This window comes from Peromyscus maniculatus, chromosome 13 (assembly GCF_049852395.1).
Source record: "Peromyscus maniculatus bairdii isolate BWxNUB_F1_BW_parent chromosome 13, HU_Pman_BW_mat_3.1, whole genome shotgun sequence".
Lineage (NCBI taxonomy): Eukaryota > Metazoa > Chordata > Mammalia > Rodentia > Cricetidae > Peromyscus > Peromyscus maniculatus.
This window is the reverse complement of record NC_134864.1, coordinates 47,803,632-47,816,398: the sequence shown is the minus strand read 5'-3', so window position 1 is coordinate 47,816,398 and position 12,767 is coordinate 47,803,632. Positions and strand designations below refer to the sequence as shown.

The following is a 12,767-nucleotide window of genomic DNA, read 5'->3' as shown; positions in this document are numbered from 1 at the left end:
TTAAAAGCACAAACTGGTGTCACCACTATGGAAATCAGTGTAAAGATTCCTAAAAGAACTACATAGAGATCAACCACACAACCCAGCTGTATTACTCTTGGGTATATTCCCAAAGGATGCTATATCCTACTATAGAGTATAGAGATACCTGCTTACCCACATTCTCTGATGCTCTATTCATAATAGCCAGGAAACAGCCTAGGTTTCTGTCAACTGATGAGTAAGTAATAACAAAAATGTGGTATATTTACACAATGCATGTACCACAATCCACTTAACAGGATACCACTTACGATTAACTTATTTCAAGGTTTCCACTATCACAAACAATCTGCAGCAGACAATTTTAAGTAAACACCATGTTGATTTCTTCCACCGAAATAAATGCCTAGTCATTAGCTTCCTGGGGGAAATGCATGTATGGTTTATAGGAATTTTATGTCTATCACCAAATCATCTCAAGAACGCTGATGCTCTATTACAGCCCACCCTACCAGTTTATACAATTAACCCTTTGCTTTGTTTCCTATGACTATGGGAAGTTTTAGAAGGAAACGCCACTTTGGCACGCTGTGAAGGCACTTTCTAAGTAAGGCGGTATTTCTCTGTAGGTATACTCTGACTACGAAAGCAATCCCCAGTTGCGTCGAGCCATCGAATTTGCCTGCCACCAGTTCTACATTCTGCACCGGAAGCCTTTTGTGCTCCAGCTGTTTGCTAGTGTGGCCCCCCTCCTGGAGTTCCCGGTGAGTAAGATCTGGGAGAGTCAGTGAAGGGCAACCAAAGTGAAGAGCAACCAAAGGAAACGTTTTAAAGGCAACAGCCGCGGAGATGGGCATCAGTTGCGTTTGGACAAAATGCAGAGGCAGGCAGAGATGCTGCTGAGTGGACAGGAAGGAAGCTTAAGACGTGCTTGACTTACCGCTGACGTTTAGTAGATCCCTGAAATCCTTCTCCAGAATGTCAGAGATGGGATTATATAAGTTGAATTGTGATGTGTATTTGGAGGTCAGTTGTGTTAGTGCTCAGGTGGCAATCAATAAACTGAAAGTGTTCTTGTTGTTGTTTTTTGTTTTGTTTTGTTTTGTGTAGGATGCTGCCAATACTGGGTCCAGCAAAGGTGTGTCAGCCCAGTGTCTTTTTGACTTGCTACAGTCCCTGGAGGGAGAAACCACTGATATTTTGGACATCCTAGAGCTGGTTAAAGCTGAGAAGCCCCTTAAGTCACTAGGTAAATGCAAAACTGCCCCCAATTGTTCAAAGAGATGTATGTATGTATATATAACCAACTATACATCACTAAAGTTATTACATATGTAACTAAGTCAAAAACAAAAATAAATGGAACAATATCATACATTAAGTACATTTTATTTTATTTTCTTGTCGTAAATTTCTTGTGAATCTACAGAATAAGGAATCCTCTGCTGTGAAAATCATACTAAAGTGTTTCTCAGTAGGCCCATACTCTAACAGTTTAATTTCAGCAATTCTAAGCAAATAGTCTTCTAGGATGGTCCTTTGTTGTTATGTAATGAACGGATTAGATATAATTCAAAGATAAAACTTTCTGTTCTACCTCAAACAATTCAAATTCCTTAGTGTCTTCTATTATGTAAGATTGTTAAAACTTCCCTTCTTTTTTTGTTTTTTATTAACTTTTTCCACTTATTTTGCATACCAACCACAGTTTCCCCTCCCTCCTCTCTTCCCATTCCCTCCCCCCACCTCCCATCTACCCAACCCCATTATCCAGAGGTTTGAATGTAGGAAGCAGAATTTTGGGTTTTTTTTTTTTTCAGATGAAAAAAACAATGCGTAGTTTGCAGAATTCAGGAATAAAATCTAAGAGATAAAAGAACTTTGGTAGCAATGCATTCTTTTTCTCCCGGAGCCACCCAGGCTGACTGTGCATCTTTGCAGATTTCTGCTATGGAAACGAAGACCTGACATTCTCCATCAGTGAAGCCATTAAGCTCTGTGTCACTGTGGTGGCTTATGCTCCTGAGTCATTCAGAAGGTAATTGCAGCCCTCTTTTCTGCCCCTTGTGATAAATAAGTATAGCCAAGAAATAGAACTGAATAAGAAAGGTAATGTTTGGCATATCTTTCTGTAACATTCTGGTGAGTAAGCCTCTAAAAACCAAATTTAGAAGTTTTTTTTTTTTTTCATGGCAGAAGTCCTGAAAAATATTGTAAATCATCCTGAATTTGAAATTCCCTAATTTGGAATTCTGTGCAGAGGCTAGGATGTTTACTCCTGTTAAAAAATATTTTCCACTTATGTAATACAAGCTGTTAGCAAACAAAATTTGGTAACAGACATGTAAACCATCTGTGAAAACCCCCTCCAAGGACTAATGAGAACACAGAGGGCAAGGATGTAAATCTCATGTTTTATTTTGCCAGGAACGGGGAAGCCAAAGGACTTAAATGGGAAATGAGTCACCCCAGTGCCAGGAAGTTGGCTCTGGTCTGATACCTAAGTTTCATCTCCTTTTAACAACCCTACTATGTTGGCACACCCTCCAGGAAGAGAGGACAGGCTTACTTCGCTCCCTATGTCTTTGTACATTTGCTCTTTAGATGGGCTTCTGCTCTCCCCAAGAACAAAATAAAGGGCCAAGAGGTGGCCAGGATTTTCTCTGAATTCAACTCTTCTCGAAAGAAACATCAGGAATGAACAAAAATGTAATCAGTAGCCTAGGTTTTTGTCATCTTTAATGACATTAAGCCAAAAGTCAGACAGGCGTGTGACTGTGGCCTTTAAGAGAAGAAAATCTGCAGTCTATAGGGTAATAGACTCCCACTTCTCAGTTCCTCCTGCAATATCCCAGCTTCAGGAAGCACTCCAGAATGAATACAAACTTCATGCATTCTGTTCCATTTTGTATTCTAAGTGTACACATTGTTAGTGAGATGCCTCGGATTCTCACTGACATTAAGACATTGTCACAATGAAATAAGTAATGTTCCCCCAGTGTTGAACTGCCAGCAACACAGAGAACCACCAAATTTGACTAAAAAAATCCTTTTCCTTAACCAAGTTCTCAGCAAGACATGAAATTCTCTTTCAAAATACAATTCAATCACATTGAAACCAGGAGGAATTTGAGCTTGTAATCAAAACTCCTTATCATGTGAGTTAAAGACCAAAGTCAGCTATTTTGCAGTCATATTTAGTTTAATTTTTTTTTTTGATGATCCTTTTTATTTTTTCATTCTGCTCAAGTTAAACCAGAGGACATCTTGATGCCTGGGGAGAGTGGAAGTTTCTTAAGTAGCTGTTTCCTGGGATGTCGTTACAGGACTTCCATATTTGAAACATCAAGTCCTTGTGGTGCTTAAATTATTCCCTTTAAAAGTATATTTTACGCCGGGCGGTGGTGGCACACACCTTTAATCCCAGCACTCGGGAGGCAGAGGCAGACGGATCTCTGTGAGTTCGAGGCCAGCCTGGTCTCCAAAGCGAATTCCAGGAAAGGCACAAAGCTACACAGAGAAACCCTGTCTCGAAAAACAAAACAAAACAAAACAAAACAAAACAAAACAAAACAAAACAAAACAAAACAAAAAAGTATATTTTACTTAAGGATAACACTTATGTAAACAATTTTTTAAAATCATATTTCTATAATTGAGTGCCTGCTCATAAAGTTAGCTGTATAGTTATAATTACCACTCAGATACAAGAATCAGTTGGAGCACTACATACCTTCATTCCCACAGGGAAAGTCAGCTTCGTTTCCTAACTGCCTTTCAGTGAGACAGTCTACTGAGACCCTCTAACGTCTCACTTCTGTTCATTTGTATTCTTTCAAGAGATTCATCCACACTGTAGCATGTGACTGTAGCTTTTATCATTCATCTACAATATTCCATTGTGTGACTGTGCCTTATCAATTTCTTCTCTTGCTGACATACGAGTTGTGCTGTATTCAGTTTAAAGCTGTGGCAAATTTTGCCCCAACAAATGTTTGTGGTTTCATGCACACATCGTATCAGAATTTCTCTGTGTGAAAATGCTTTGCTAGATCATAGAGTACATGCATGTTTTGCTTTGGTAGATATCACCAACAGGGTTCCCGAACTGGCTGTGTCCATTTTCATTTCCACCAGCAATGTCTGTTACTTATAGACTAGCAAATACCTATCATTATGTTAATATGTATCTCATTCTTTCTAACACAAGAAATGATATCAGTTCTTCACAAAGTTAGTTTTTATCTGTGTGTGTGTGAGAGAGAGAGAGAGAGACAGGGAGAGTTTATGCATCTTCATGGGCATGTATATGGATGTTTACATACTTGTGGAGGGCGAAGGACAACTATCTCTGGTGCTGTATGATGTCAACGTGTCTTAAACATATATGTCCTTATAAAAGGACATATATGGTCCTTATAAAAGCTACCCAGAGGCTTCAGCTTCTACCTGACTCCTGTAATTATTTTTAAAACTCACCCCACCTTTCTGGGACAGTCAGCCTACAACAAAATCCTTTATTTTTTTTTTTTCAGGAAATACCCTCTCTTGCCTTTTTTTAAGGCTATCACAGAGGTATTAGGACCTGAAAATGTGTCATAGTTTTAACTCCATACCCATCAAGTTCTGAAAATTGTCATATCCTTACAGTAGAGCACTAATCCTATGCAATTAGCCCACCAGAAAGCCATACTCGGTGCTGAAAAAGATATGACAGAATGTCTTGGTGTTTTGAGGGAGGGAATGGATTATGCAATTGTTCCAGACTTTCCAGAATATCAACCATGGAACAATGTCTTAGTGTCTCTTAGAACACTCAGCTTAAGAATTTAAACTCAGTTGAGTGAATCTTGCAACAAAATATTTATGTTGGAGTTGTACGCCAACAGTGTTTCATGATAACTACTGAATACCCATCTCCTCTTTACATTGAGGTTTCTGACCACTCTTTACACCCACTGCGCACCCTATCCAATGAGTTGTGTCTACTAAGTCTAGTAAGGACACATTGTCAGACCCCCCATGACAATAACAGCATCTACCAATTCTTGCTATAAAGTGGCTTAAGCTTCTGAAGCCAGCTTCTTAGAAAAGGACCTAATGTTGTCTCAAAATTACTTCAGCTGAAAAGTCACCCCCAGGACATTCCTAAACAAAGACTTTGCTGGGGAATGAAGGCTTTTACTCTGGATGGTCTATGGTTCCTGACAGTAATCTGCTCTTCTTTTGTCCATTTGCACAAAAGGCTAATTCTTCTTACTTATCTCATATGCTTCATTAAGACAGGCTTTCTCGCCTGTTACCAAGTGCTTAATTAATTAAAGATAGTCAACACATCCAGCAGCCTTCCTTGCTTTGGATGGGTGTAGCACAGGAAGAAGGGATATAGAATTCAGCATCTCTAGTGGCTTCCCCATGCTCCCCAATATCACATGGCCCAATCAGATGTGACTTGGTTTTCTTTCTGTTGCTTACAGCCTTCAGATGCTCATGGTCTTGGAGGCATTGGTTCCATGTTACCTACAGAAGATGAAGAGGCAGACTTCACAGGTCGAGACCGTGCCAGCTGCCCGAGAGGAGATTGCTGCCACAGCTGCCCTGGCCACATCCCTACAAGCCCTTTTATACAGTGTGGAGGTCCTCACCAGGTAATCTCAGAGGCAGATAGCCATAGCCCAAAACCAAACATGCCCATTGAAAAGATGAGAGAACTGGTTGGCTAAAATATCTCTAAGACCTGATCTTTGTTTACAGATTACAGATGACTGTCTTTTTAGAGATAGCGACTCAGCCCCTTATAGCTTATTATTATAAATACTATAATAATACTTATTACTATAAATGTAAGTTATCTAGATAATTAGTGCCAAGTACTCTGAGTAGTGGCAGTAGCAATATGATGACTTTCCTGCACCCTATATCACATCCTAAGATGCGCTCCACAATTTAATTAGCTGTTTGATGAATTTTTAGTTTTTACATTTCAGAAAGAGAGAGGGGGTGGAGAAAAGAGAGGGAATGAAAATGAATGCACACGCAATTCAGAGGACAAGTCGTGAAGATTGGTTCTCTCTTTCTACCATGTGGGTCCCAGGGAACGAGCTCAATTTGTCAGGCTTGGGACCAAGCACCTTTACCTCCTGAACCATTTGCTCACCATATCCAGTTATATTATTTTACTATGCATAAAGAGTTGGATTATTAACTATAATTTTAGAAACTACAAAACAAATACAAACCTCAGAATGTTACTCTATTCCAGAAGGAACAGGTTTGTCGAGGAATGGGATCAAATAATTCCAGAGGGGGGAAAAATGAGAGATCTTGGGAAGGAAGTCACATTGGCACCACACGTTAGCCCTAAACAATTCAAGAAGCTATCCTGTCACAAGACTCTTGGGTGCAGAAGTGAAAGGAAATAAGCTGTCATATAGTAGGAAGATTATGATGAGGGCTGTAGGTGGGCAAAGGATGGCCTGAGAGCAGGGAAGGCAAGTGTGGAGTGCAAGTCATGTGGTTGGTTTTCTTGTCCATTCCCTCTGTATTATCGAAAGATGTCCTTCCTTGAGGAGCTGATGGGGACCATCCTGTGTTTGGGTCTTTGCCCCTTCATTCCATTCTGCTGTTCTGTGTATCCTCATGCCAGCCTAAAATTTTTTTGGGGATTCTGCTCCTGTCCCTGCCCGGGAATCAGTTCTCCCCCTCTATCACATAGGTCCGTCTCCATGGATCAAACTCAGCTTTTCAGTCTTGGAAGCGAGAATCGTTACCCCCCCCCCCGAGTCATCTTGCTGACCCTATTTAATTATTTTGGGGTGTGATGTGTGAGAGTGAGCGTGATGGTTATTTATGAATAGTGATATGTGGTTAGTTTCCAGTGATGAGTCACACTGCCAACCAAGGCAAGCAGAATAGAGCCCCAAAGTCAGGGGTCATTCATCACCCTGAAATGCACATCTGCACCCAAAATGAGTAAGCAGAAAAGGGGGGAATAGAGAGCCAGAACAAATTGGATAACCTGGCTGTTCCAGTGAGTGGTCCAAAGCTTTGCTAATGGTTCCAGGAAAGCCTTGGGAGAAGGTACTTCCAAAGAGAAGGATTCCTTCTACACCTGTCTCCTAAGACTCCCTCCAATAGAGGAGAGAACAGCAGCCAATCTTTCCCAAATGCCACTGCAGTCACTTCTCACATTTTATAATGGCAGCTCCTTCCTCCTTTCTGTTACCGTTTATAATGACAAATGAACTACACACACCCAGAATTCAAAATTTACTTGCCCAAAATCCCATGAAGAGTTATGGATAAATTTTTGGTCATTAACAACCCTGTAGCTGCATTGACGAGGTTCTCTTCATGAAAACTTGGTAACCTAAACTGGATCCTTGGAATTGAGTCCACAGAGTTGTCCTTTATCTCCACCCCCACAGGAATCAAGCAAATATTAAAATAAAATAAAATCTTGTGGCTTTAAATATTCCATTGCATTCACTATCCCTTTTGTAGAGAAGGGAGCCTTGTTGATTAGCAGTAACTAACATGATTGATCTTATTGGGTTTTTTATTAATGAAATTTGCTTTTAGGCTATTCACATCATATGTAGTGCATCCAGCCTACTCTCACCCCAACGTCCCTACTATGCCCTGCTATCCCCTACAAAACCTCTCTCATGCTCTTGCCCACTTGGGTTGTTTGCTCTTTTTTTTAAAGAAGAGTCCCCTTTCATATCCATACTGCTACTTTTATTATCTCATGAAAAGAGATATTTAACAGTTAGCTGGGTATCACATAAGTACATTATACGTACATTAGTTTCTATTTTATTACTCTGTCAGAAAATTAGAGAATAAAAACAAATCCGATTTGAGTGTATCACTTCATTCTATGGAACAGAGTCCAGGATGGATCAGCTGATCTCAGGGGCTCAAAGAAAGAAAATGAAGGCATTGGTCAGCCCAAATGCTTATCTCAAGGCTCAGGGGAGAGCCCACTCCCAAGCTCATTCAGGTTTTGCAGAACTAGGTTTACTGTGGCTTTGGTCTGAGCAGTTTCTTTGCTGGCTCTCCACCAGGAGTCATTCTGCATTTAGAGGGCATCTCATTCTTTTCACATGGTCTCCTTAACAGCCCCAAGCTGGCAATAAGGCATTGAATCCTCATGCTTCAAATATCTGTCCCCACAAAGAGGGAAAAAAAAAGATGATTTTTAAACATATCATTGGAGTAAAACTAGGCACAAAGGCCTTGAGGCCATCTTATAGTTCTGCCTGCCACAGCAAGGCATGGAAAGAGATGACCTGTCATTCCTGAAAGTTACCAGACTCAGCATTCAGAACAAAAGCAGGCCATAAAGATTTTATCAAGGTAAATGCCCCCAAAAACCTACATCATCTTTTCTGTGTCTCAGATGCCAATACATAAGCAAAATTTTATCTAATACTAAAGAAGACCCAACAGACATTAAGTGAAGTCATTTGACTCTTATTAAATATATGACTTAAGACAGAAATTTACTCACTTCCTAGGGAAACTAAGCTTAGGTATAATTCTCACTAAAAGAGTTACTGCATTATGTGATGATTTCTCAGAACCAGAGGAATTCTGGTGCAGATTTATGTGCACTCTTGCCTCTGTTATCTAGAATGCTGGATTGCCCGCCACCCGAGGGACTGTTGAATGGTTTCTTTACTATCAATTGGCACTTACAATCTGAGCATGTGAAGAGTCATGGTTTACTTCTGAGAATCAGGAAACAGTACGTAAACCTTGAGTGTATAGAATACGGACATCAACCTTGTCTCTAAAGGGCCTCTCGGGACAAAGCTGGACAGCTTATCCTGCTAAGATTTGAAAACTTACTTAGGTGGGGGCTTCAACAGCTTGAGAGTTTCATAAACGTTTCTACTTCTGCTGCTTTGTTCTGGAAACCGCTATTATTGTTGCAGGCCCATGACAGCCCCACAGATGAGCAGGAGCGATCAAGGTCACAAAGGCACAACCACAGCCAATCATACCATGTCATCTGGAGTGAACACCAGGTAACTCGCTGTGTGTGCCCTGTGTTTCTGTGGCCTCCAAGTTGCATTCCAGTGGCTGGGAGTAATAGGAATCCTGAAAATAAAACAAACAAAAGAAACCACCATAGTAAGTGTGGAGATCTGTGAGGAAAGCCTTCCAAGATAAGAAAAGAGGGTGAGAGTTTAAAAGTATAAGAAAATACCAGAGTTGCTTTGAAAATTATCAAGGAGAAACTCAGTCAGCCTTCATGAGGCATCACTCATGCTGGTCTGTTGAACTCCAAACTGGCCAGAAGATTCACTACATCTTAGGGTAGAGAGGCCCTGTCCTTCTCATACTCCGTAGTTCCTCTGTCTTTCTAGGTTGTCTCAGACTCAACTGGTCAAAACGCAAGTGTTTCCAAAATGATGGAAATAAGTTGCATGCCCCTCCCTTACTTACCACCTGAAACAGATGGGCATAGTATTTAATAATAAGGCTCAGATTTCAAAGTTTAAAAAAAAAATTCCCTCCTTTGGCTATATTCCATGAGTTTATATGGATCCTTAAATGTTTCTTTATACATTTCATATGACAAGGAAATAAGTTTTATAGGAGCTGTAATTGCACTCTCTCTGATGGCCAAAGGGAAGAAGAGAGGAGCTTTCAGGGATAATATGTGTATTTGCTTTTATAGAAGTGTGTGCCTCCAAGGGTTTTGTCTATGAAAAGACTCTAGGGATGCTCGGCCTAAGAATTCCCTTCTTGCTCCAAAGCTTATTCAGATTGTCCTTCTGATTCTCAGGTACCAGGAGCAAGGAGCCAAGCTGCACTTTATCAGGTACTGAAAGACTCGCTCTGATTTTATACCCCTCTTGACACACTGAGGTGACTGATGCCTTTAGATCTGGGCTCTGGTTCCATTTAACACATCCAGTGGATGCATGACAAACTGTTGCCATGTAAATCCTCAGGAAATGGCTCAGGGAAAGCCACTGTGGTGTGGCACTGCCAGGTCTCCTGGGAAGATAAATTTTCTTCAGCCACCAAAGGAGCTTCTGTGGGGCTCTGCCTACCAAGTCCTCAGCTCAGTAGGGATCTTATTTCTCTGCAGTGAGACAACCTGCACTCAGAGTAACCAGGTGCCCAAGTTTTCAGAACCCTCATTAATCCTTCCCAACTCCTCAGGGAAAACCTTCACTTATTGGAGGAAGGACAAGGCCTTCCCAGAGAAGAGCTAGATGAACGGATTGCTCGAGAAGAATTCAGAAGGCCCCGGGAATCCCTGCTGAATATTTGCACAGAATTCTATAAGCATTGTGGGCCAAGGCTGAAGATCTTGCAAAATCTGGCTGGGGAACCCCGGGTCACTGCCCTGGAGCTGCTGGATGTGAAGTCCCACATGAGGTATCTCTCTCTGCCTTGGAGTTTGCTAAGAGCTTAAGCCATGTGTCTGTGTATGAGTGTCAAGCTGGACTGTAAGGGCTTCCTCCAGGAAAATGAATGAGATACTTAAAATAATTTGTGTCCTGTGACTTGAGTATATACCATTTAGATCCTTCTGATAAAGTGAACATTTTACCTATTAAAGGGATCTTGGTTAGAAAGGGGGAAATGGTTAGTCCAAAAATCTGTTCCCAGATTTTTACATATAATCTCAGAGGACCTAGTAGCTGTATTTCTAACAGTTTGTAAAGAATCATAAGAATTCCTTCAAAGAAAACGCTCATGGTTAACAAAGACTTACTTGGAATGTTTAATGTAGCTATAAAATTAAACTGAGAGTTCTCTCCTAGCCGTCCCGAAACAGCATTGTGATTTTGGCAAAACAGACCAATGTCCTGATTAGTAATCTCTGTTTTGATTTCTTAAAATGATCTTTTGAAAGGAGTTTAGTAGGTGCCGAGTGGAAGTACCAAGGGCAGGAGGGTGAGGCCGGTGCAGACCCTTTCTCCTCCAGCCTCTCCCCTCTGCTGAGGTGTGGGCACACACCCAGCCAGGCTGGAGAGCCCCCCACCCACCCACTGTGCAGTCATGAGGAGATTATTTCACACTGAGAAGTGAAGCTCCCAGACAGAAGGCTGCAGTGTTTCCAGGACCTGTTGCCATGGCAACTGAGGCCTCTCGTCAGACCCGCCCCTTCTTTGCCCACAGATGGTCTCTAATTGATCGAAGCAATTCTGTGAATAGACAGACATCACGATTCCAGAGTCAGAAAGTGACTACGACTGGCAGGCATTTTGTGAGGGTGCATGTGTGAGTGTGTGTCTGCGTGTCTGTGTGTGTGTGCGTCTGTGTACATATGTCAGTATGTATGTCTGTGTCAGTACGCATGTGCATGTGTGTATGTACACATGTGTAATATGTGTGCCTATGTCTGTCTGTCTGTGTGTCTCTGTGTGTGACAGCATGCATGTGTGTCTGTGTCTGTGTGCATGTGTCAGTGTGTATGTCTGTGTGTGCATCTGTGTGTATGTGTGTGTGCCTGTGTGAATCTTATGTTTCTCTGCATCTGTTTGTGTAGTGTCTGTCTGTCTGTCTGTCTGTCAATCTATGTCTGTACCTGTCTATCTCTTTGTGTCTCTCTCTCTCTCTCTCTCTCTCTCTCTCTCTCTCTCTCTCTCTCTCTCTCTCTCTCTCTGTGTGTGTGTGTGTGTGTGTGTGTGTGTGGATGTGTGTGTGTGTGTGTGTGTGTGTGTGCATCTGTGTGTATGTTTCTGTGTATGTAGGGGCTGTAGGATAGTCCTCCTCTTGGACATTTCAGGGAAGGAATACTATCATCAGAGAGGCCTGGAGCGCCCTCTAGAGTACTTACTGAGGTTTAACAAGCCCTAAGTGACTACTTGGTACTAGGTGTGGATTTAAGGTACAAAAGACATTAACACTAATGAAAATTATCTATATTGTATTAGACATTAGGGGTACAAATAAGAGCCCTAACTTTCAAGGTTATTGTTGTCCATTTTTAAAAGACAAAAAGAAAAAACATAGTTGCAAGTAACTGAAATCACTTGTAATTAACTGTTTATTATTTTCAGGCAACTTTAAAACTATATGATACATAAAGATAGCATGCACTAACTAGAGAATCAGGAAAAAAGTGAAATTGGCATGCAAATATTTATATGGTTGTGATAAAATAAACACAAACATAATAAGAAATCATTTTAGATTTATTCATGAACCATATTTGTGATGTTAAACTTCTGGAGTCGTAAAGCAATTAGCAAAATAAGATCAGTAATAAAACCACAATGTCAATAAAATAAAAATATAGTTGCTCAGTGAGATAATAGTTATTAAAAGTAATGTTGGTCATGATTATTGACATCAGTGATCAGTGAGCTATGAGGTGGAAGGGTCAAATGTTCAAGGCCAGGTTTGTCTCCACAGTTCCAGAATACTCTTTTTATTTTTTTCCAGGTTTTTTGTTGTTGTTGTTGTTGTTGTTGTTTTGTTTTGTTTTGTTTTGTTTTGTTTTAAGGCAGGGTTTCTCTGTGTAGCTTTGGAGCCTTTCCTGGATCTTGCTCTGTAGACCAGGCTGCCCTCGAACTCACAGAGATCTTCCTGGCTCTGCCTCCCGAGTGCTGGCATTAAAGGCATGTGCCACCAACCACCTGGCTCCAGGATACTCTTGGCTACATAAGGAGACTCCATCTAAAAACAAACAAACAAGGAAATAAAATAAAAGGACAAGCAATATCTCCTGATTGATATTTGTTGAAAAGAAAAGAGCAGTACAAAGAATAGTGTCCTCGACAACGTCCTTATAATAGATAAGGGGCTGGCTC

At 40.9% G+C, this 12,767-nt stretch overlaps 1 protein-coding gene across 12 annotated transcripts in view; it reads left to right on the top strand.

Moving 5' to 3' along the window:
• Positions 1-12,767, top strand: part of Unc80 (unc-80 subunit of NALCN channel complex) — a 182,610-nt gene that overhangs the window by 138,293 nt on the left and 31,550 nt on the right. For all 12 annotated transcript variants that reach the window (XM_076550199.1, XM_076550201.1, XM_015993863.3 and 9 more), the window contains 7 exons: positions 612-746; positions 1,093-1,231; positions 1,924-2,020; positions 5,460-5,630; positions 8,925-9,017; positions 9,782-9,817; positions 10,165-10,383. In XM_076550199.1, the coding sequence (XP_076406314.1) occupies positions 612-746; positions 1,093-1,231; positions 1,924-2,020; positions 5,460-5,630; positions 8,925-9,017; positions 9,782-9,817; positions 10,165-10,383 (890 nt within the window). The remainder of the gene's footprint in view (positions 1-611; positions 747-1,092; positions 1,232-1,923; positions 2,021-5,459; positions 5,631-8,924; positions 9,018-9,781; positions 9,818-10,164; positions 10,384-12,767) is intronic.